General features: G+C 47.9%; 9 protein-coding genes across 9 annotated transcripts; 2 read left to right on the forward strand and 7 right to left on the reverse strand.

Annotated features, from left to right (window-relative positions):
- Positions 1-1,278: 1,278 nt before the first annotated feature.
- On the reverse strand, positions 1,279-3,501 carry N7500_004537 (arylsulfotransferase family protein; the record flags this gene model as incomplete). Its single annotated transcript, XM_056675682.1, has 4 exons — positions 1,279-1,565; positions 1,629-3,123; positions 3,192-3,320; positions 3,385-3,501. 4 exons carry the CDS (start codon positions 3,499-3,501, stop codon positions 1,279-1,281), a joined length of 2,028 nt encoding a protein of 675 aa, XP_056530682.1.
- Positions 3,502-5,970: 2,469 nt separating this feature from the next.
- N7500_004538 (sulfotransferase family protein) lies at positions 5,971-6,986 on the reverse strand (the record flags this gene model as incomplete). The annotated part of the gene is made up of 4 exons (XM_056675683.1): positions 5,971-6,162; positions 6,234-6,408; positions 6,471-6,747; positions 6,842-6,986. 4 exons carry the CDS (start codon positions 6,984-6,986, stop codon positions 5,971-5,973), a joined length of 789 nt encoding a protein of 262 aa, XP_056530683.1.
- Positions 6,987-9,713: 2,727 nt separating this feature from the next.
- Positions 9,714-11,625, reverse strand: N7500_004539 (AP-2 complex subunit sigma; the record flags this gene model as incomplete). The annotated part of the gene is made up of 8 exons (XM_056675684.1): positions 9,714-9,815; positions 9,920-10,150; positions 10,228-10,257; positions 10,324-10,363; positions 10,418-10,537; positions 10,583-10,599; positions 10,893-10,955; positions 11,041-11,625. 8 exons carry the CDS (start codon positions 11,623-11,625, stop codon positions 9,714-9,716), a joined length of 1,188 nt encoding a protein of 395 aa, XP_056530684.1.
- Positions 11,626-12,448: 823 nt separating this feature from the next.
- Positions 12,449-13,627, reverse strand: N7500_004540 (IST1 family protein; the record flags this gene model as incomplete). Its single annotated transcript, XM_056675685.1, has 1 exon — positions 12,449-13,627. One exon carries the CDS (start codon positions 13,625-13,627, stop codon positions 12,449-12,451), a length of 1,179 nt encoding a protein of 392 aa, XP_056530685.1.
- A 329-nt stretch (positions 13,628-13,956) lies between these two features.
- N7500_004541 (uncharacterized protein) lies at positions 13,957-14,325 on the reverse strand (the record flags this gene model as incomplete). Its single annotated transcript, XM_056675686.1, has 2 exons — positions 13,957-14,255; positions 14,304-14,325. The coding sequence occupies 2 exons, from the start codon at positions 14,323-14,325 to the stop codon at positions 13,957-13,959; spliced, it is 321 nt and encodes a 106-aa protein (XP_056530686.1).
- A 496-nt stretch (positions 14,326-14,821) lies between these two features.
- N7500_004542 (putative transsulfuration enzyme family protein) lies at positions 14,822-16,052 on the forward strand (the record flags this gene model as incomplete). Its single annotated transcript, XM_056675687.1, has 2 exons — positions 14,822-14,974; positions 15,027-16,052. 2 exons carry the CDS (start codon positions 14,822-14,824, stop codon positions 16,050-16,052), a joined length of 1,179 nt encoding a protein of 392 aa, XP_056530687.1.
- A 67-nt stretch (positions 16,053-16,119) lies between these two features.
- Positions 16,120-17,773, reverse strand: N7500_004543 (Zn(II)2Cys6 transcription factor; the record flags this gene model as incomplete). The annotated part of the gene is made up of 3 exons (XM_056675688.1): positions 16,120-16,819; positions 16,885-17,362; positions 17,494-17,773. The coding sequence occupies 3 exons, from the start codon at positions 17,771-17,773 to the stop codon at positions 16,120-16,122; spliced, it is 1,458 nt and encodes a 485-aa protein (XP_056530688.1).
- Positions 17,774-19,191: 1,418 nt separating this feature from the next.
- On the forward strand, positions 19,192-19,524 carry N7500_004544 (uncharacterized protein; the record flags this gene model as incomplete). The annotated part of the gene is made up of 1 exon (XM_056675689.1): positions 19,192-19,524. The coding sequence occupies one exon, from the start codon at positions 19,192-19,194 to the stop codon at positions 19,522-19,524; it is 333 nt and encodes a 110-aa protein (XP_056530689.1).
- A 766-nt stretch (positions 19,525-20,290) lies between these two features.
- N7500_004545 (SUN domain-containing protein) lies at positions 20,291-21,712 on the reverse strand (the record flags this gene model as incomplete). Its single annotated transcript, XM_056675690.1, has 1 exon — positions 20,291-21,712. One exon carries the CDS (start codon positions 21,710-21,712, stop codon positions 20,291-20,293), a length of 1,422 nt encoding a protein of 473 aa, XP_056530690.1.
- Between the last annotated feature and the right edge of the window lie 39 nt (positions 21,713-21,751).

The following is a 21,751-nucleotide window of genomic DNA, read 5'->3' on the forward strand; positions in this document are numbered from 1 at the left end:
CCATGTAGTTTGTATATACGGAGTAGTCTACTCACAAACCCCCGTATGATACATACAATAAGTCTCTGGTATCATAGATCGACAACGACACCTGGCTTGCGACGACTGCTCCACATCTCCCTGCCAAGCCCCCTCTCTTGGTCCATGACTCGTGGACTATTCGACGGAAGTCTTGGCATATAAGGCATCGTGGAGAGAAAATTATTTTAGCTTCACTATACTTTACACTCCCATCAGATCACTACACACAGATGTGATTGTTTGTAGATATGCACTTGGTTACCAATGTAGAAAGGTATGCATTGAGTCTTGGTTTCATAAGTGTTTCAAGTCAACACCTTGTTCATGACTCCCGTTTTCAAGCTTAAATACAGTGAATGTCAATTAACATATAAGGTTCTAGAGCCAACACCGGCGGCAACAGCTAGCGCCCAAAGTCCAAGCGTTTCAGCCACATTCCACGTAGGCCGACAAGAGCCACTCTGAGTCCTGGCACAGCACATCGTAGCCTTTCATTTGCATATTTTGATCGACATGGTAATAAATATGTATTCATAATTTACAGATTATGTAGCCATAGACGGAGTGATCCGTCTACAGTCATATTTCATGAGTATTTGCACCCCAGTACTTCCTAATGCTTTTCATGTGCTCTCTTCTATTGTAGTCTGCGTACTGGAGCTCCTACCATACATATATATAAGCGTGTATGTAAGCCTTCTACTTAGAACTTATTACTTAACGCGTTCAATAAAGTATTAACAAGCAGAAAGGAAGGTGGCCTGAGAATTTTGGTAGTACTGGGGTGCAAATACTCATGAAACGCCACTGTATATATGCGCGTTGTACCATGTCACATCTATACCAACAAAACAATGAAGAATCTATCGTCCTATAATTCATGTTCGACGTACAAAGCAGTCAATACGCAGGCTGAATGCCCAGCGTTAAGGGATCGAACAGATCCGCTCGCTCCGGAGGTACGTACACCCAGTGTGTGGGCGCGGGTGTCGGCTTTATGTATTATTCGGGTATGTGTATTGTATTATATACAGTGGAAACGTTCACGCAGAGTTCTTCCTCGCGCGGTTTTGCCTATTCTGGTCTTGCCTATTGTGGACTATTGATCCTATTCTAAGGTCTATAGCATAAATTTCAACAAAACAATCTTGCCGATTTGGGCAGTAAGTGCAAGAGTTTTTGTATATAGCGATTGCATATATGGTTTATCTTATTTGATCGTGATATGTATACAAAGCAAAGCGAACGAGTGCTTGACTATTCGTTCCGTTCTCGTTCACGCCTGTGACTGTATGGGCTTCGCTCACCTAGTAGGAAGTAGGAGGGTACTTCTTCCTGTCTGATCCACCTGCGCCAATTCCACCACGGCAGATCAGTGGCCTGTATGGGAGGGTGTTTCCGCTCAGCCGGGCAATTCATAGGTCCATATGACTCCTGGTCCTGCAGTTGGTGGATCGAATGCTTGCTATAATGTCGATGTGCAAGGAAGATTCCGGCGAATATGGGGATCACCACGAGGATAAAGGTACCCCAAGCGAGAATGTCTGTGGAATTGTCAGCTTTGCTTCTTTGGCTCGATAAAAAGAATGCTTTCGAGATAGACTCACGGCCAATGTTCCCCTCAGTAGAATGCTTTGGAGTAGCGGAAGGGTGTGGATAACCCGAGGGATTTGTCCAAATATTGGAACCTGGATTGTTGGGGTCAATCCACGGCACAGTGTTGACACCTACTGGCGGAATGAAAGGACGGGCTGCCTCTTCGTCGGAAAACCCATATCCCTGTGCATCCGAGCAGGTAGAGGTAGCACAGAATTCGCGCAGCTCAGACGAAGGCACGAAAGTATACTTAGTCGCAGACTTTCCCAGCACGATGCCCTCGCGATCCACTGCTTCGGCCTTAGACCAGAGGAAGAATCTACCGTGGGTGTATTCGGTTTCAAATCCAGTCTTAGGAACCTCATTCAACAAGATCCAAGGTCCAGTCACGTTCATCGCTCCCCAAAATCGCCATGTATGAACGCGGGTTGCGCCATTCCAGCTGACATAGAAGCTCATAGAAGAAAATGGTTCCGCAGTTCGGGAGTATGTCCATAGGGCTGGCGAGTCTGTTGGTACACCGTCCCATTCAAACTTCATTGCGCGGTAGTTCATCACGGTGTCTTTGGCGAAAGATCCCCAAAACAGTAAATTGCCCACCGCGTCGTGCTCGGATACGAACGGGTTATTTCCCCATCCGATGAAGGCATTCTGGTTGGGAAGCACCTGTAGGTTGCCCTGGCTAGAGCTTACTAGGTCATTTTGAATTGGTGTATAATCTCGAATCTGGATGGCCGTTTTTTCCACGTGGTCAATCATGATGATCATGCCCGCTGAATAGGTATGTGTTTTGTTGAAGCCGTTGTACCCATTGTTGTAAAGTGACAGAATTGTATGGGTAGTGTTTTCATGTAGCCACCGGGCATCATGCTGTTGCGAAAAGTTAAAATTGATATTCTGGAAAGAGGGCTGCGCGCCATGAAGCCTCCATATCACCGAGCCGTCTTTACCGGAAATCTTGTAGATGGCAGAAGTATGCCGCGAAGATATCAGATAATCACCAACGTCATTTTTGTCAACGGAGTTGATATGGAAGTAATCCCAAGGCTCATGTACATTCAATCCTGTTCCAGAAGTATCCGTATGAGATGGCCATGTATAACTCGATGACGGATCAACATGATCGAGAGATCGCCATTCAAACAGGACCTTGTTCGTTTCCACATCGACTTCCTGAAAGACACTCTCCATGAGCCACCCTAGGCCAGTTTTGACGTTCCACGGTGTCATGTCAAATTGCCGTTGTTGGTAGATTGTCATGAGAGCGGTTTTGCCATCATTGATGGGACGGAATTCGTGCATGTCGCTCGATGCCATTCCTCCACCCGGCTGGACTGACCGCACAACTCGGTAGTTTTTATCCATGATGATACCATGTCCACGGCAGTACCCTTTTTGCTGGCTGCCCTGGAAGAAACATAGGTGATCGGAACCGTTGTATTTACACACGTGGAGGCCATGGGCGTTGCCCGGCCCCGAGACGCCCCAGCCACTCCATATTAACTCCTATCAATGGTGCGCACCATCAGTTTCCATATAATCGATGAATATCATTCAGCAAAATAAAGGCCTACCCCTGTATTATCGTAGATGTATGGGCCGGGATTCTGAAGTTCGTAAGGTGTGATGAAAATGTAGCCCGGGCTGAGCTTGCCTGGATCGGATTTTTCGACGTTGAAGACAGGTGGGTATAAATCGGGTCTCTGTTACACCGATAAAACCTCAGTCAGAAAGTACACTTGGGGTTATTAGGCCAATTCTCGGTACCGATTTATAAAAAGAGGTTTCTTCTCCGAGCGCAGCGTCGATAACGCATAGCCAGACGATACCAAGAATCAAGAGCGACGGTGCAGACCTTAAAGAGGTCAAAATGGAGGCCTTCATCGATCCTTTGCATCACTTTCCGATGCAAGATATAAAGAAACACTTTTTGAGCCACACGAAAAGATCACCCAAGAGAATGTACGCAAGTGATGTTGCATTGAATGCAAATCATGTAGGAAACCTTTGGAAATATACAGGCCAAGGTCAACACTCAACCAAGAGCAGAAAGGCCAAAGAGGCTCAAGGTAAGCAAACGGTGTGTACGAATCCCCTCCACCTATCAATGCCTGCTTTTTGCATAGATATAGTGGGTCACAAACTGTTGATCGTCTATTCTCATTGGTTATGAACCGTTTAAAGCTCGACAAAGTGCTTAGTCAATGGAGATTTAACCAACACCCGTCCAATGCCAAGATCTCTAGTCCTTCTATGTAAAAATTTCCCAGTTGCTCGAAGTTGTAGGGGCCGTGTTTTTGATACTATACAAGAAAACTCAAGAGTTAAACAATCACGAACCCCCTCGGAAGGCCTTGATCGTTGATTTCTTTTTACTCTCAATACGTGTCCCAGATAGTGCGGTGGTACGAGTATTTCTGATGGGCCACGTCATGGCCGCAAGACTAATGCAAAATAGCTGCCGCTAGCAAGACCCGAGTATCATAATTCCGAGATCTTGCCTGTTCTGTACGTTCAATGGCCTCGATCTATCAAAGCCTCGGGAAGACGTCAACCATGTAACGTGGCTCGGGAACGGGACCAAGGACGAACACCCAGTTACCCGTAAGCAAAACTCAGATCAACAGCTGAAACCCCAACCTACGCAGGTGACTTATCCTATTCGGGAGGTAGAACCAATGGATCCAACTTCCAAGGTTCCCGAGGTCCAGGCACTCCGATAAAGCCAAAAGCTAAAGGTTAAAGGCTACACGTCAAAAGCCACTTGCATGTGGCTGAGAATCATCACTGGTTGCGTACGCACGCCGGTGAATGGAACGTGGAGGATTGGTTCGCATATAGCTTTCCCGCATAATGCGTCGTCAGAGCATACGCAGGCTATCTTTGTTCTAACCTCTATCCTAGTACATTTGTATTAGATCTGAACCTACCACGTCTGTAGCATGGAATTTTGTATCCATAATTTAGAGTTAAGTTCCAGACTATATAGATACTGTCGTACTGCGGACACCACTTGATGGCCTATTATGCATTGAAAGAATAAGACTCGTATAGGAGGTTTTCCGAGTGGGATCATACACTCCACGGAATAGACCATTCAACACTCGGCGCCACACGAATACCTACAACATGGATAGTAGATTATATCCATGATACAGACTCTGATACTCCTCTCGGCCCACCCACTAGATATAACGAGAAGCTATCAGATATTCATAACTTCAGAAGATACCTCTTACCCAACACAATACAATTTCCAGAAAAATAATCCATGAACAATGAACCGATCACTTAGCGTGTCATCAGTCCACACATACCACCCCAACCTCATCTTTATTACGTATTTCGTCAAAGCCTTCAAGCATTTGAAAGGATCCACCCCCGAGTCTAAGACGAAATAAGAAAGTTCCGACCTCCGCTTATTTTCGTATATTGGAACAAAGAAGAGCAGTAGTATCATTTACTTCTCTAGGCATTACAAGGAGATAACAATAGATAACAATACACATAACTTTCAATGCTGTATGTATTTTATGCATGTTGTATGCGCATACATGTCGTCTGGCCCACTTAACTAATGTGGATCACTTTCCCAGAATGCCAAGCCCCCAATCAATAATTCTCCACGGTGCTTCTTCAATATATTGTGGCTGATACGTTTTCTCTTGGTTTCGTATTTTTTACGAGTACGATAGTGGAGAGCTGGGAAGTTTTCGGACCGGATGTACGGAGTAGGCGGCAAGATTTAGGAGTAACTGTTTATTTTTACTTGTTAAACCGATTCATACAGGTCCATGTACAAGCGACCAATCGGTCTGTGCGGTTGTTTTTCATAAATCGTTCGCCATGTGCGCCTTGCATTGGCCCCGATCGATTGGAGAAGTCGGCGGTAAGGCTTTTCTTGGCCATGATTTAAGCGCCCCTTGCCTTTAGGCAATGCATGATGATGAGCATTGAGGAAGCGGCTCCCTTGTGGTTTATCCCTCGATTTAGAAGCTCAATATTACTCGATGTGCCCGTCCCACATTGGTACAGAGTATGCATAAGAAAAGATGGTAGAAATGAAAGACAAAATAATATATAGTGTTCTATTACCGAATCATTCTTCGATAGGTCCCTCGTTGAACCAATTATGACAGAAAGAAGATGCCAAAATAAGGGAGATTAGAAGCCAACATGATAGATGCAGAGGTCTGTTCCAACAAGGACAGCAGGCAAAAAATGACAAGAGCGACCACGGAGTATGGCAACATGCTAGAGGCGCCTGCGCACGCTAGCAGCCAGCAAAAATGTGAGATGTAGGGAATATGACAAAAGGAAACAAGAAATGCACAAGATAAACGGACGGGTGTTTTAGCGAGGGGAGAAACGCTTGAAAGCCAAAGTAGCAGCAAAGCCTGCGGCAAGCAACGAACCACCAATAGTAACGGCTTGGAGGGCAGCGTTCATCATCTGGTGACGGTTGCGAGTGCTGCAGCGCTTGTAGAAGTCGGCCATGTCGTTGCCACGGGGGAAGGGGGTGTCAGGGACCTCCTCCTCGAGGAACTCGCAAAGCGGGGCCCAGCCATCATTGATGTTATATTCGAGCAGACGCTCGGGGGGACCAAGCTACGGACCTGGGCGACGTGATCCTCGTAGACTTGCTTGCCCTTTCCGGGGAAGTCACCACGGAAGAATGTCTCGAAGAACTTGTTCAGCATAGGGTAGTACATGCCGGCAGCCCAGCTGAAGTTCGACACGAACTTGTGCTCTGGGTCTGAGACACGCCAGAAGACGGTCTTCATGACGGAGCTGTTTGTTTGTTAGTGTCTTGGACCAGAGATATAGATGTATAACGTGTAAGTGTGACTTACGCGTGCCACGGGTCGACGTCACGGGTGGTCAGAATGACCTTCGCATTGGGGTAGGCTTCGATAAGCTCCTTTGCAAATGCACAGGCAGGCCAGTCACAGACGGCCTGGCAGTCACCCAGAAGCTGGTCCCATTCCTTGCGGCCGAACTCGCCGATTCCGTTGTACTTTGCGTTCAGGGCATCGTGCCACATGAGACAATCCGGCGGATTCTCAACACTTGCGCACATCATGTGGTAACACTTGCCATAACCCAGACGCTCAAAGGCCTTGCGGAGAGCTGTCAGATAATGGTTAGTTTGTGTTTCTCGTTCCCATCAAACCCGGTGTATACAATACACCAAGTCAAACGCAACACAGCATATCATACTTACAGGCAGTTCCGGTACGACCGACACCCAGCGCAAGGACCTTCATAGGCACTGTGCGGTGGCACTTTCGGCGGTCAATGTTTGTATCATTGGTGAAGACGTCGGTCATGGGCTGGGGAGCCAGATTATCAGAGAGCATGAGAGACATGGTGTTTATAAGCTCAATTGTAATTCAATATAGTTGGGGGCTTCTATGAAGAGTGAGGAATTGTAGGTATGAATGAAAGAAAGTAGAGCTGGATAAAGAAAGGATAAGACTAGAAAAAGTCTAGAAGGAAGGGGGGCTTTTAAGAGGCTGATATGGGGATAAGGGGAAGAGGAAAGGAATAAATACATAAAATATATAAATAACAGAACCAGCTAAAAAAAATAATCCAGAACTGATCTCCAAGGGAGATAGAAGTGAAGTAGAGTGGGCATTCATAGTGTGCCAATGACGAGCCTCGAACCACTTTTCCCGAAGTATTATCCCCGCGAGTGGCAACACTGGCAATTCCTTCATTCCAATGCCCTATTTTAGTTCTCAAACTGAGGCCCGTGAGCGTATTCCAAGATGTATTCCGTTCTCCGTATAGCTCAAAGCAATGTCTTGCAAAGTCGTTGCGTATACAGATGTATAGAGGCACGACGTCACAGGCTGACGCACATGGAGATTGTCAGGGGTCGTTTTGGGGGAGTGTATGGTATGGTATTGTATTGTATTGCATATGCCGGGTATTTCGGTATCCAAATTACCGAATTGTTCCATCGGCCCTGCCAAGAACTCCGATCCACGTACGCTCGGAAATTCGAACAATCCATATGATTTTGGCGATCCATGCAGTGTCGGTCATTGGTGGAGCTTGAGATGGAAACGCGTACACCTTCAGCTTGTGGAGGTATATTTTCGATTGTCTGGTTTGAGAAACCTAGGAAGCTCATAGATTGTCGCAGACTCATCTATTCCTTTGCATATATGAGCCTGCAATGCTGTCTTGCATGCCATCTCATATCCAGCAACAGTGAGACTGAAAATTGCATCTGTCAAGATTGGCCCACAATGCTCCACGCAGATCAATCTCGCAGCTGTCTTGCCCAAAAGGACATGCTCCGGGTACAAGAATCCGACGCCCCCGCTCTGTCAGATTGATTGCATTTGTCTCGTTCGAGACTGCAGTTGCGAGTCCCACATGCCAAGCCCGGCCCAATTTACCTTCAACGCCGCGGAAAGTGTCTAAAAGTTTCAGCCTGTCATGATGGGGCCCTTCTCCTGGATCGTCTGGTCACACTGCCTATCACAGGGAAGACCATCCGCTCAATGTGTCGCGGACACAAAGCCGTTGTCACCCAAGTACTGATCAGGGGGAGTTGAAATTGGGCATGTTAGAAACAAAATTTCACATGATTTTCATCGCCAGGGGTATAAGTCCGGTGTGTATTGTTGAGGATTTCCGTAGTGTTGTCACGCATCAGTATTGTCAGAGTTGAACTGATCGTCCCGTGTTGATGAGATTTTTTCCATTTGGGGAAACTATCTTCGTAGGCCCGGAGTCAGACAACCTGGGCTCTATCACGTGTCCAAAAAGACTGAGCAGATGTGTGAGGCTGTGTACAATATAAGCAGCTAGTGCGATGTCATAGTCACTCTATGACGGGTGATGTTGTTCGGCTGAGTAATATCACGATATTTCGCCTGGAACGTGCATGCGGAAGTCAGAATATGTTGTAGGATAGACTCTTTGTGGCCTGTCAAATGTAGTGAAAGGGTAAGAGCGAAGAATGTATTAGCAGAGCAAAACCCTTTTCAAGGGTTAACAGCGACAGAGCTCCTTTAAATGTGCTGTGCCAAGGCCCTTGGACTAACGCTCGCCATCGATGGCTACGATCACCTCACCAAGCCATGACCGATTGGGAAGTTCCTCCACAAACTGGAAACAAAGCTCAACGCTGCGATCTAATCTGAGCTTAAAGCTCTTGGGTCCAGCCAGGTTTGCACATTTTGTCTCCGCCTGGCATCCACCGACGGCAGTGTTTTTCGGCAGTGACAACACAGCTATACCCTGAACCCTTGGGCGGAAAGAGAATACGAAAGGCTTGGCACTGGCACCACATGGGCAGATTTGTTCAATTCAGTATATCAGCTTCTTTGTCTTAAGCCTGGCAATCACAGCATACCCAAGGAGCAGGAAGCGATCCTGAGTCCTGACCATTGAAGGAAATAAAAAAATGTTGACCGCTGATGTGGCCTTGTGATGTCTCCGAAGTGGTCTTTCCAGATATCTTGTTCAGATGCTTTTCTTTTTTCCTGTTTTTCTTTCAGAGTCTTTACTAGAAACATGATTTGTGAACACGACCTTTCCATGCGTGACCTGGGACAGAGTCGAATCAGATATCGAGCAAAACCATAAGAAATAGGATTTGCGTATAGGCTGAGATTATCAGTACGAATACGAAACTTGGAAGATACACCCAGCCCTGGAGACGGTCACCAGAACCCAGAAGGGTTTATGTGAGCTGAGTCGAAAACAATCGATATCCTGCCCGCATACTATTCCGTTTGCCATGTAATCCTTGAAAGCAAGGACGCTTCTCCGAAAAGCCTATTCATCCACAATAAGCAGGTAGACTAGAGGGAGACATGCATGGCAGCATACTCGCACGATCTATGATCTCGATTCTGACCCCAAAGTGATGGCATGAGCTGTACCGATGCTTTGATATCTCCAGAATAATCCCAAATATGAACATGAACAACACTAATATTGTGTGGAAAAAAACCCGATACACCTGAAACTCCATGCAAATGACTGTTTTGGTTTGATTTGTCCAATGCAGTCGGCTCCGTGATCGATAAGGATATCATATCGCTCCCGAATCCGAGTATCACAGTTCACATCTACTCCAACTTATCCAGGTGTTCCAATCGCGTGAGAACAACCTGCTTGCTTGTCTCTTGAATCTCGCCTGCGAGAAAGACTTCGTCCAGGATGGCATAGACCTATAATCCAGGCACATGTGGTCAGTATCACGACTCATGTAATTCCGATCCCACGTCAGCCCCGGTTCACACCGAGCAGTGCGTTCCCAGCGACTTGCACACACCTTGTAGAAATTGAAGACTAAATCCAACTCGCACACATTGCCAAAGAATTGGTCCAGCACTTCAACAAAGAAATGGATAGCCTCGAGATAGGCTAACTCGTTGTCGTTCGCATCGACGCAGACGCAAAAGAACAAGCCGGCATATCTTCGGTAGATGACCTTCGTACTCCGGCGGAACTCAACAAAATTGGACTGGTATTTCTGATCTCGGGGAGCGACGAGGCGATGGACCTAAGACGGTCGTAGGTGGTTAGTCAGATGGGAAGCTCGGAGCAAGTGCAGGTGCGGGTGGTATTGCATGAACAAACCTCGCCTTTCAATTTGACTTTCTCTTCATCCTGTAAGCCGGTGTCAGCTCTTATCCCCAGTTCTATATTCACTGATGGGGTTCTTGCAACACTCACACTGTATGGTGAATACCATTTCGCCAGGCGCGTTTTCCCCCTATACCGTCATTAGTGTGGAAATCGAGAATGACCGAGGCGGACAGCCACTCACTGGCGATTCTGAACCAGAATAAATGAGAGAACCATTGCAATCAAAAGCCAGGATGTTACCTGGACAGCATTTATGAAACCACTCGGGGGGAGTGTTGCGACAAGCTTTGGGTGTTCTCCGCTGTTCCCGTTATCGAAGCTCCCCTCCCATATTGCTTCGACTCACCGCTCTGTAGTCAGGCTCTATAGAGATGGTGAAATAGCAGCGACTATTGGATTATAGTCACTTATTCTACTAATGATCCGCAAGCAATTCAATTTCCATAAGAAATCCAATACATTCGATACATAAAATGAACTATTATAACAATATTTGCAACCCATAGAGTATCAACAGACATAAAGCGTAGAATTCGTTAAAAACTCCCGTCACAGCCCAGTGTATGAAGATGTAACGAGGCAATCCGACACTGAGTAGTAACGGAATGAATCGATCTGATTTGCCATGTTCCATAGCACCAAGCCACAGCTCTCACCCCGAGCTCATCCGATTCCAAAATCTCGTCAGACGAGTCTAGGAATATTCCATTAGCAACCATCTAGCAGTAAGACCAAGGGAAATTGTGCAAGAACGCCTCCCCAGGAAAATGGAAAATAGTAAACGAAAGCGAAGTGAGAACATACCGTATAGCTCTGTGGACTAGCAGTTTGTGCGAAACTACTCCTGCTCTCCCTCTGGCTTTGGACCTGACTCTCTCCCCGAGGCTGGCTTTCCTCCTCAGAATCCTCCTCAGATTCGTAATCCTCGTCTTCAGAATCAGGAAACCACCGTTCAGGATCCCCATTATAAACAAGATACCAGCCGATCTTCTCGCCAGGCGCTAGACGGTCGCGCAATTGCTCCAGCGCCGCCATCTGGTCATCCGTCAACCCGGATCCCTTTTCCACGCAATTCTCAAGATTCTCTCCACCACCACTCCCATCCTCCGGAATTTCCAGAACCCGCGTTGAAATATACGCATAGTCCTGGCTGACAGTGCCACTGCTCTCGTCGGCGGGGTCATACTGCTCGATAAACGACAGCTCCGGCAGACGATTCACGAGGTCCGCTTGTGTCTTGTGGAAGGATTCTGCGAGGAGCTCTGTCGTCAACGGTTGCTGTATGTATTCCGCAGCTGCTTCTTCCAAGTTGTGGAGTACGATGTACACGCGGATCCCTGTGAACCCGGCGCGGGGCCAGCGGAAGCCGTGGAGCATATAGACCGGCATGGTATTTGGGTCTTTTTCTTTGGGGGTGATTTCGGCGGTCGAAGGGGGGACTGGTCGCAGTGTCTAGCGACTGCTAGCTAGGGAGGATCGTATTTGCAGGGGGTTCGGAGTTCATATTAAGTCTGTGTCATGGCTCGCCTTTTTTCGGGAGGTGTGTCGACACGATTGGGGTTTGCGGGTCCCGTGCGTATATTGTAGTTCCAACGAGGTTCCCGATTTGTACTGCTTCAATGCGTCGACTATTGGGTGAAATTCGATATTTGAGCTTGGATCAGCCTGCTTTAGATTTTAGACAACTTAGAAAGCCACAGTTCTGGGGGGGGAGCGTGCCTTGCTTCTATTGCTTCTATCACGTGGCAAATTATTAGTTAGCTTTCTACTTCGTAGATTGGCTACAATATTCTTCAGTGCTCTAATATCATTATCTCCGAATGCATTGACATAGATTTTTGGGGGGTTATATATCGAGAAAGCAACACTGTTCTAATTTCAATGCAACATCATCTCGGATTCCTTTATCTTTCACGCTGGACGTACGGAGTACTCCGTATCTCCCAACTGCGACACTCCGCACTGAATGTGACCTCTCATATTTGGGGAACTGGACCATTGGCCTAATTTAAAATGTGGCATTCCACAGATAGCCAGTCAACTGCAAGCAACGTGGATCGTTTAAAATGAGAAGGCTTTTTTGCAGGGTCAAGCAAGACATTCGAACGAAGACCTGTCCAAGGCACTGAAAAGAAAACCAACATGTAAAATGGCTAAAATCAAAACGCTGAGGGCCGAATTTTGGTCAATGTTGATCTATCCAGCTGTTCAATCATGGTCTCCTTGTCAAATCCGCAAATCTCCGTGTCAGTTCATCCAGCTCGGGTATCCCACTGTTGTTACTCTTGTTCTTAGAGCCATTCTCCTTCGAGATGGCAGCGGACTTCCCCTCTGCACCGGGAAGCTTGACTCTGGGATGAGGATTGTCTGTTCTAGGAGCTGGCGGTGCAACGCTGACAGGACTTCGGCCCGCAGCGAGTCCACGTGGAGGCGTAGCTTTAGTCAATTCACTAGTCTCCGAGGCACGTCTTGCTTCAGAGAGGTTCGGCCTCGACGCTGAGTCTCCTTGCTGCTTGCTAGGAGTTTGCGGTAATTGGGGCTCTTCTGCGTCGCCATCACCATCACCAAGGTCATCCACAAATTCTGGCGCACTTCCCAGCTCTTCTTCGGCTTCATAACCTTCAACGCCGTATGCTTTGGCAATCTCTCGAAGGTAACTGTCAACAAGTTCCTGTCCTGGCGGGCGCACACGCAAGCCTCTGAGAAGTCGATCAGGAACCTTGACAGTATCGAGCTTATTATCTTGCGCCAGGGTCATAAACTCCTTGCCATATCGCTCGCCCAGCATGGTGCGAAGCATGGTGAATTCGCGCACCTCGTGCGGAAAGCGGTGCCACGCATAGAACACAACAGTAGCCGCCTCGTCGATCGCAGTATCCATGTATGGGTTATCCTCATCCGCAAGTCCATCACCAGAGTCATCCGCACCACCAGCTGTAATCGGCGCAGCCCGCTCAGCCTCCTTCTTTTGCGCTCCTCCTCCCAGCCAAGAGAACCCGAATCGCGAACCAGTGTTTTCCCCAGCGCCCTTGGCACCTGCGGTAATGGATGTGGTAGCTCCAGCTTGTTCCTGGGTGCGCTTCTTGAGCAATTCCTTGGCGCGAAGTCTGGCGCGGGTACCCTGGTCGCTGAAGGCCAACTGATCCAACACATTTGCGCGCGCCAGCAGCAACTCACAGTACAGTTCGACCATCTCCATTACCTCAACTGCGATATCTGTTGCGATGACATTTTCGACTCGGATGCGCGCTGATGCATCGCGGCCTTCGCTGAGGAGTTGGGAGAGTTCGCGGCGTTGGACGACTGAGGAGGCTGTGTCTTTCTTTTGTAGGAGGCGAAGACGGGGTATGAGCAGGCGGAGGGTTGAGACTAGTCTGGTCTTTGATTCCATTGTGTTAGTTTTGTTTCCGAGTCAACGCGCATGGGCGTTGCAGGGCAGATGTTATATAGTGCGGGGTAGCCTTGGGAGCTCTAGGTAGCAATGTTTAAGGGAAGTGGTTGGATCATGAAAGGTGTATGCAAAATCAGCGAAACAGAAGAGTAGATTATGACTTACCGTTTGAGCCGAGGGAGGCATTTTGGCGTGAGTTGTTGGAAGAGAGAATGTGAGGGGGGAAAGCCGGGGCCGAGAGATGTTGGGGTTCAGCTTATCGGCCCTTCGGTCTTCTCACATTTGAAAGTTGAAACTCCACAAAACTCAGACAATAGAATCATAGCATATTAATTCGGAAATTGAAATGCTCTCGGTGTTCTCAATGCTCTGGGTGTTCTCGGAGTCCTGGGAATTCTGAAAGTCCTAGGAGTCCTAGGGGTCCTGGGCCATCTCATAGCTTTGGTATCAGCACGTTGTTTCTTCAGTTTCTCCTGCAGCAGCATGTCGGCAATAGTCTTTTTGAAGTCCTTGGTGTATTGAAGCCATTTGTTGATCTCCTTGGTCTGTTTGTTGCAGCGAGCTGTGATCTCGTCTAACAACAAATTGAACACATTCGAGGTAGTCTTAACACTCTCAGTGGGGCGCTCTGGATATCATTAGTTTATAAGTCCTCAAAGTTTGAAGGTTGGATTACCCTGGACAGGGTCTTTCTCCATGGTGAAGAAGCGTGGGGTTCCAAGGGATGTGGTGAATGAGGAGATGGGACAGAGATGGAAGCGAAAGGTGGAATAGAGGAATGGGAAGAACATATAGCATCCATGCTAAGTTACCCTTGAAATGTTATCGTAACTGTAGTATGACCTTGACGACACTCATGGCTATCTCGGTCTTTACTACCATTTCTCTGAATCTCCTCAGACATTTTCTCGGCCTGAGTGTCCAAGTTCGACGGAGGAAAAAGACAGCAAAAAAACTTGAGATATGCAGACGACTTTTCGACATATATTGAATATAAAATTTCATATCTCTGGCAGATTCCGGATGTCTGTATGATTTTTTTCGTAGGGTTTTCTATACTTCAGTTGACTTCCGTTTTAGGAAGTTGATGGGAGTGGGTCTCGATCCCAAGTTGATAGAAGAGGTCAACCTTGAAGATATAAAAGCCCTCCAGTTTCTTTTCTTTCTGAGAATTTTCAATATTCCCAAAGCAAAATGGCCTTCCATAACGCCCATCCTTCCACCAAAGCATTGCATGCAGACGATGCCCTTAATCTGGTGACTGACGTCGCACCCCCAATCCATCTATCTACAATCTTCAGGTACCCCAATGATCCAGACCAGCTTGTCCCATCCGAGGATCCGGTAGTACGTATCAAGCGAACACACAAACAATATTCTCAACTAATGGCCCTATCAGGATGAGTTCAACGGCAAGAACTATGTCTATTCCCGCGAATTCGCACCAAACGCAACCCGTTTCGAAGCAGTGCTCTCATCACTCATAGGTGGGCAAGCAGTGAGCTACTCCACAGGCCTAGCTGCCCTACACGCTGCTCTCACCCTGCTCAATCCACGCCACATCTCCGTTGGCGAGGGATACCACGGCAGCCACGAAGTCATCGCAGTGATATCGCGTCTGTCCGGGCTACAGAAACTTGATCTCGACTGTCCGGCCGAAAGCCTAGGCCCCGGCGATGTCATTTTACTAGAGACACCCATCAACCCGCTAGGAACGGCATTCAGTATTGAGGAATACGCACGTAAGGCGCACTCCCGCGGCGCATTCCTCATTGTTGATAGTACATTTGCACCCCCTGGACTGCAGGATCCGTTCCTCTGGGGCGCGGATATTGTCATGCATTCCGGGTCAAAGTATTTCGGCGGACATAGCGATTTGCTCTGTGGTGTTCTTGCTACGAAGCGTGCTGATTGGACGAAGCGGTTGTTTGAGGATAGAATCGCGCTTGGGAGTGTGATGGGGAATATGGAGAGCTGGCTCGGGATCCGGAGTCTGCGCACGCTGGAGGTGCGGGTTCAGCGGGCTAGCCGGAATTCAGCTAGGTTGATCTCCTGGCTTCATGGTGCTATGCAAGCCGATTCCCCTGCTGTGGGTAGTGAGGAGATGGTTGTTCAGTCTGTTGTACAGAGGATTTATCATGCTAGTTTGCAGGATGAGCCGTGGTTGCAGAAGCAAATGCCTAATGGGTTTGGACCTGTCTTCTCCATGGTCTTGCACAATGAGCAGTTTGCGAAGGTTTTGCCAACCAAGCTTCACTTCTTCCAGCATGCTACCAGCCTAGGCGGAGTTGAATCTTTGATTGAGTGGCGAGCATTGTCGGATTCCAAGATTGACCGCAAGTTGCTGAGAGTTAGCGTTGGACTGGAGAACTGGGAGGATCTGAAGGATGATTTGCTCCAGGCATTCAAGTCGCTTTTGGTATGATAGTTCAATATTATGGTTTTGTGCTAGATCATATAAGAAATTTGGCTTATATTCTAGGCTTACTACGTTAAATCAGAAGACAGTCACGACCTAAGCGGCCAATATCAAAAATCCACCGCGACGAAGTCTCCAAGCCGTCTTCCTGGTCCCAGTAATCTTTCAGAATCTTTGCTGCAGTCATGACATTCGAACAGCTCGTATCAGTCCAGAACTTCTCCAAAGATTCGACCAAAAAGTCTTTCTGGGCCTGAGAACGACACTCCAAGCCCGCCACAAAGATAGCCCACAGAACACATTTGAAAAGTGCATCATCGTCTTTCAAACTAGCAATCAAACCCAACAGCTCGGAGACCAAATCATCCTGCTCTGTGATGGTTTCCGTGAGTGCATCAAGAACGCGTCTCCCATATATCAATGCCCCGGTTTTGAATGTCTGTGATAATTTGCAGAGATTACTGATTTCGTCTGTGGAAGGCTGCTTTGAACGTTGGAGACTCAGAGTCCAGGCGTAACAGTCAAACTTTTGTATGAGTTCCAGCATTGCGGTGGTATCTTGTATATGTGTTTGGAGAGCAGCACCGTCTGGTAGCTTTCCTGCGATGGCGTCCCTCTCGTTGGAGAGAAATTGTATCGCTGACAACAGGAACTCCGGACATCCAAGGAAAGATTGTTCAATTTCTTCTTGGGGTTGCGTTGATGCCTGGCCGTTAAACATAAATTCTGATAGTACTTTTGGTCGTAAAAATGTTGCTCCCAGCGTTTCAATTCTATTTTGTAACCAGTCAGTCTCTCGCGTGAATTTATACCATCCCCTTGGGTTTATTCGACTCACAGATGAATCTGATTGGAGATGAACCCCCAAATCTCCTGTACCGTCTGGCCAGGTCCATTATTAACTCCAGCCTGTGCCTCCAGCAGCGGCCGGTGTAATGCAATCAACCCCTTAGCACCCTCAAGGTGGAAATTCCAACCATCACTTCCAAACTCGAGTAGGTCCAGGAAAATCAGAAGGAATATGCTAGCAACGGTGGTGTCACTTTTCACTATTGTTTCGTCGCCAAGTACCCGGGAGAGAGCCTCCATAGCTTGGTGCTTGAAAAGTAGCGCATCACGATTGGCATTAACGAGACCATCGGATGTCGGAGCTTGAAGCTGATGGAACGACTGGCCTGTATTTGCACGGTGGCGTGCCGCCAGAGCAAGGATACCTTTCTGTAGGACGGGATCTTTCAATCCAAAGGAAATCAAACTCCGGAATGGATTTCTGTCGCTGTCGTATACAATGAACAATTTGCAGATACGTTCATTATCTGAATGCGATGTCAGTCTTCCCTGATTATAGAGCTTTGCATGCGAACATTACAGTAGTCTATATAATATTTCGAGGTTTGATCCAAGTTTGACATGGACGGGTCTTGCAAGGTAACCGGCAAGCATCTACTGCCAGCAGAAGCTTGGACCAGCGCGCGATGCGATTTCTTGGGTGTTGATGGTGCGGACTTGGTAATTCTAGAGTTGTGCACAGGAGAGCCATTCGATATACCCTCGTGCGTACGGCCTTGCATCTTGCCGCGAATCGCCACTCCTTTAACCCACCTAATAGGTCTTTTGTCGAAGCATTCCATGCCAGCCTTCTCGCACTTGGCGCATGGCGTTCCGGACTGGTCGCATTGGATGCGGCGGTTGCGACATGTCCAGCATGGATCGCATACTCTCTCCATTTGGATGTGGCATGGGGAATGTGGAATGTGGCGAGAAAGGTATAAGATTCGTAGTCCGGTCCTCGGGTACGGGCGTCGGGTCCAGTTGAGGATTTGCTGACCGAGCGGACTGCTTACGGTCGGGTTTTGCGGCCATTACGACAATGCGATGTTGAATCTCGGGTTTCTGATATTTTGTACATCAGCTTCAAGCTTCACAGATTCAATTGACATTTTATGTCTCTTTTCTTTGTTCTGCTCGAAGATGGGAGAAATAGAAGAAAATGTGGGGAGAAAGAAATCAGAAACTACCAGAACAGGCCCTGAAGTATATATTTTTTGAATATCCACACACCGGATATCAGGGATGATCTTCAGGTACGAGTTAGAGGCTAGTCAGCCCTTCAAAAAACCTAACTATTATTGGACTGAGATAAATGCTTGCTTTTTCTTTCACCCTAATTGACACTGATATGATCCGACCTCAGACAACATGGAGTTACCAATATGGTAATCCCATCTGATTGACCCAAGAATTCCTTCAAAGATCATATTGTGTAACACAATTTATGTCGTAGTGGATAGAACAAAATTCCAATCAAATTGGCTGAAAAGACCCATCTTTGAAGATGTAGCAGAAGCACAGATGGGCATGGCTGGGCTGAAAGTATTCACGCCAACGGCGGGCTTCCGAGTCGCAGTTGACAAGTCCTAAGATTAGCAGCCGAAGCGATGGAGTCAACTGAGACATGTAAGAAACCAACTACCATTGCGGTGCCAAATCGAATTGGGGCTCGAATTGCTAAGGCGGGCCCCGAGAGAACAGAAGTCGAGCCAATCAAGTACAACACACAACCAACTTGGACCAATAAAATGGTGGATATCCCACGACAAATAAGATCTAAATTGGGGCCAAAGGTCCGTGAGAAGAGAGAAGCTTACACTCTGGTCAAAGTGTCCCGTATGCATATTTAGAACAATTAGCCTATGTAGAGCAGATTTGATTGGTTGACCCGGGTGGACCCACCAGTCCCTGGATCCCGCTGATTGGTCCGCTCGGTTCCTGATGTCATTGGTCTGGGAATCTGCTGGGACTATGCCTATTTGGGAAGGAACATCAAGGATATGGTTGATTTTGACCAATTCCCTTCGTGTTTCAGCATTGCTGGGCTGTACAATAAGATAGAGAAAAGGCTTTAGCGTGGCAGGCTCTGCTTATATATATAGTCAGAATTCCCGCACTGAGAGTATCTGCTATTTTCCAGCTCTATAAACCAAATCCCCTCGCATTAGCTACTTCGGAGTGACTTTGCATCCCCAAGGAAGAATCTGACATCGATTCCTACTTACAGCCGTTGTACGTGACTATGCAGCCGCACATGATTCCCTATGTCCCACAACTAACTAGACCCTTTCTTCTACAGCCTCTTCAACACACAATGCCTATCATCCCACGCACAATAGAGTCAACACTCACACAACCATCCACAATGAATGACGCCACAGCCCTACTCAAGCGCAGCAGCATGTCCAATCCCGACAAATATCCACTCTACATCTTCCTCATCATCGCCGGCTGCATTGTATGCGGACTCATCGGGTTCAGTGTATACACTATGTTCTACGGTCTCGACGACTCCCAGACTGTCAAAGACATCCCGCACGAGCAACGAAGATACTTGCGCGAGGTTAGACAGCGGAATTTGAACACGTTGGCTATTGAGGCAAGGAGGCCTGATTTGATTGTCCCTATTAGGGAATTGGATGTATGAATTGCTTGGATCTGGCGTTTGGGATGAGGATGTCTGCATGTGGATTGAGGAAACGGACTTGGTTGTTCCCAGCTATTCTATCGGCGTTATATTTTGATGTAGATTAGATGTGAGTCTCTGATAGTAATGAGGCATGTACACGGCGTATGATATATCGGAGCTAGCACTCTTTTGATCTTTGTTTATATTCAATTCACTCAAGTATTTCCTAGACAGTGCGCTTGATCTGAAGGATCAATGCGAGAGTGGATAATGAGAGAGGGCTTTGTACAGTCTACAGAAATCTGTCTTAGAATTTTTGGGATCTTGATGGCAAGGCTTGACGAATAAAAAAATAAATATTGTTTTCCTATGTCCAACCAAAAAAACTGGGTTGGGTTGACCTCCAACCATCGTATATAACAAAAAAGCAATTTCCCCTGCATACCAGAAGCAATAATAAGGATTATCAACAAGGTGAAAGGAAAGAAGAGCGAAGCTGAGGAGCCAAGGGATATAAATGTCATGAAGCAGAGTAAAAAAAAGTCAACGTTGAGGATCGTGAAGAAAGGGCACCCCAGAGATGTGAAGAATCATAAGGGGGATTATGTAGAAAAAGAATTAAGAATGTGAAAGAATCAAAAGGTAATAGACGCCCGCGGAGTTTCAAGGTTGATTGCCGCAGGCAAATATAGGGCGGAAAAAGCATCCAAAGTCGGTGTTGTACACACCCTGTACATATATGCAATATTGTACAGTCGATATGACCTAATCAGTTGAAGTTGATCTAGATGCGCGCAGCCAGGGCGGCAATGGCGCCGAAGGCCAGAGTCAACATAGAGACGGTGGCGCTAGTAGCACCGCCAGTGGAAGATGTGGACGCAGCGGCTGCGGCTGCGGTCGCTGTAGAGGCCGCTTGGATATCAGCAGAACCGGTCAGCACGTGCGGCTGGTAGGTATAGCCTGCCGGGCTCGACTTGGGCAGATGGGCGGGGTTAGTGACGCTCGACACGTGAGTCGTGGAGGTGGAGCTAGCAGTAGAGCTTGAGGTAGAGGTACGAATCGAGGTTGAAGTTGACGAGCGAGTAGAGGTGGAGGTGGAAGTAGAGCTGGAGGTGGTAGAGGTGGAGGTTGGTTTCTCAGTAGTGCTGGTCGGAGGAGTAGTGGTCGTCGAGCTGCTGGTGCTGGTGCTGATGCTAGAGCTGGAGCTGGCACTGCTAGTGGATGTACGAGAGCTGGTGGAAATCTCGACGGTCTCGGACGAGGTGCTGCCATTGCTCTCCTTCTCGAAGACGATAATGTGCGCGGTCTCTCCCTTGGGGACGGTCACGACACAACCGGTGGCACCGCCAGCGCCAACGAAGGGCTTACCGATCATCTCGTTGACGTCGTTGACAGCAGGGTCAATCTTGCAGGGTAGGCCGTGGCAGCCGTTACCCTCACACTCAATCTCGACACCGAAGTCAGGCTTGACATTGCGGAAAGGCGTGGTGGTTTCGAGGTAGATAGGGTTCCAGCCAATCTTCAGGAAGGTGTTGCCATCACCATCGGTGTTGGCACCAGCGGTGTATGGGGACCAGTTACCGACGGGATTCTGAGAGCTACCCCAGACACAGCCCTCCTCCGCGGTGACGCCAGGAGCATTAATATAGTATTGGGCAGCAGTGGAGCACCAGTAGGACATGCCAGGCACGGCCAGGTCGGCCAGGTCCTCAACCATGGTGGGGATAAGCATGGCTTCATTTCCAGGCAGCACAGTCTGGCAGAAAGAGACAGCCTTGCCACACTTGTTGCGGGCCTTGAGCACACCAGCGGCCGACTCACAGTAGTCACGGTTGGGGAAGGGCTTATGGATCTTGCCATCGTCGTCGCAGTACAGACCACCTCTCATGGACATAGGATAAGTGTAGGAGGTCGCCTTAGGATCCCACTGCATAGACACCTCGCCGGGAGGGCAAGCGTAAGGGCAGTAGTTGCCAGGTTCGCAGGGCTCGTCAGGGCTCATAGCCCAACCGGCGTTTTTCCCATGTGGGGTGATCTCAACCAGGCCAGCGTCGGATGGAAACTTGCACTTTTCACCCCTCTTCTCCAAAGATACATCACGAGTCTCGTGGTGATGGCTGTGGCCATGGCTATGTTTGGCGGCTTCAGCGCTCGCAATGAGGGCAACAAGCGCCGCTGCGCGGAAGGATGCGATCTGGAACTTCATTGTGTCAGGGGGAAAAGATTTGGCAAATTGATAAATATC

The sequence above is a fragment of the Penicillium coprophilum genome, assembly GCF_028826855.1.
Source record: "Penicillium coprophilum strain IBT 35676 chromosome Unknown utg000004l_segment0_segment0, whole genome shotgun sequence".
Classification (NCBI taxonomy): Eukaryota; Fungi; Ascomycota; class Eurotiomycetes; order Eurotiales; family Aspergillaceae; genus Penicillium; species Penicillium coprophilum.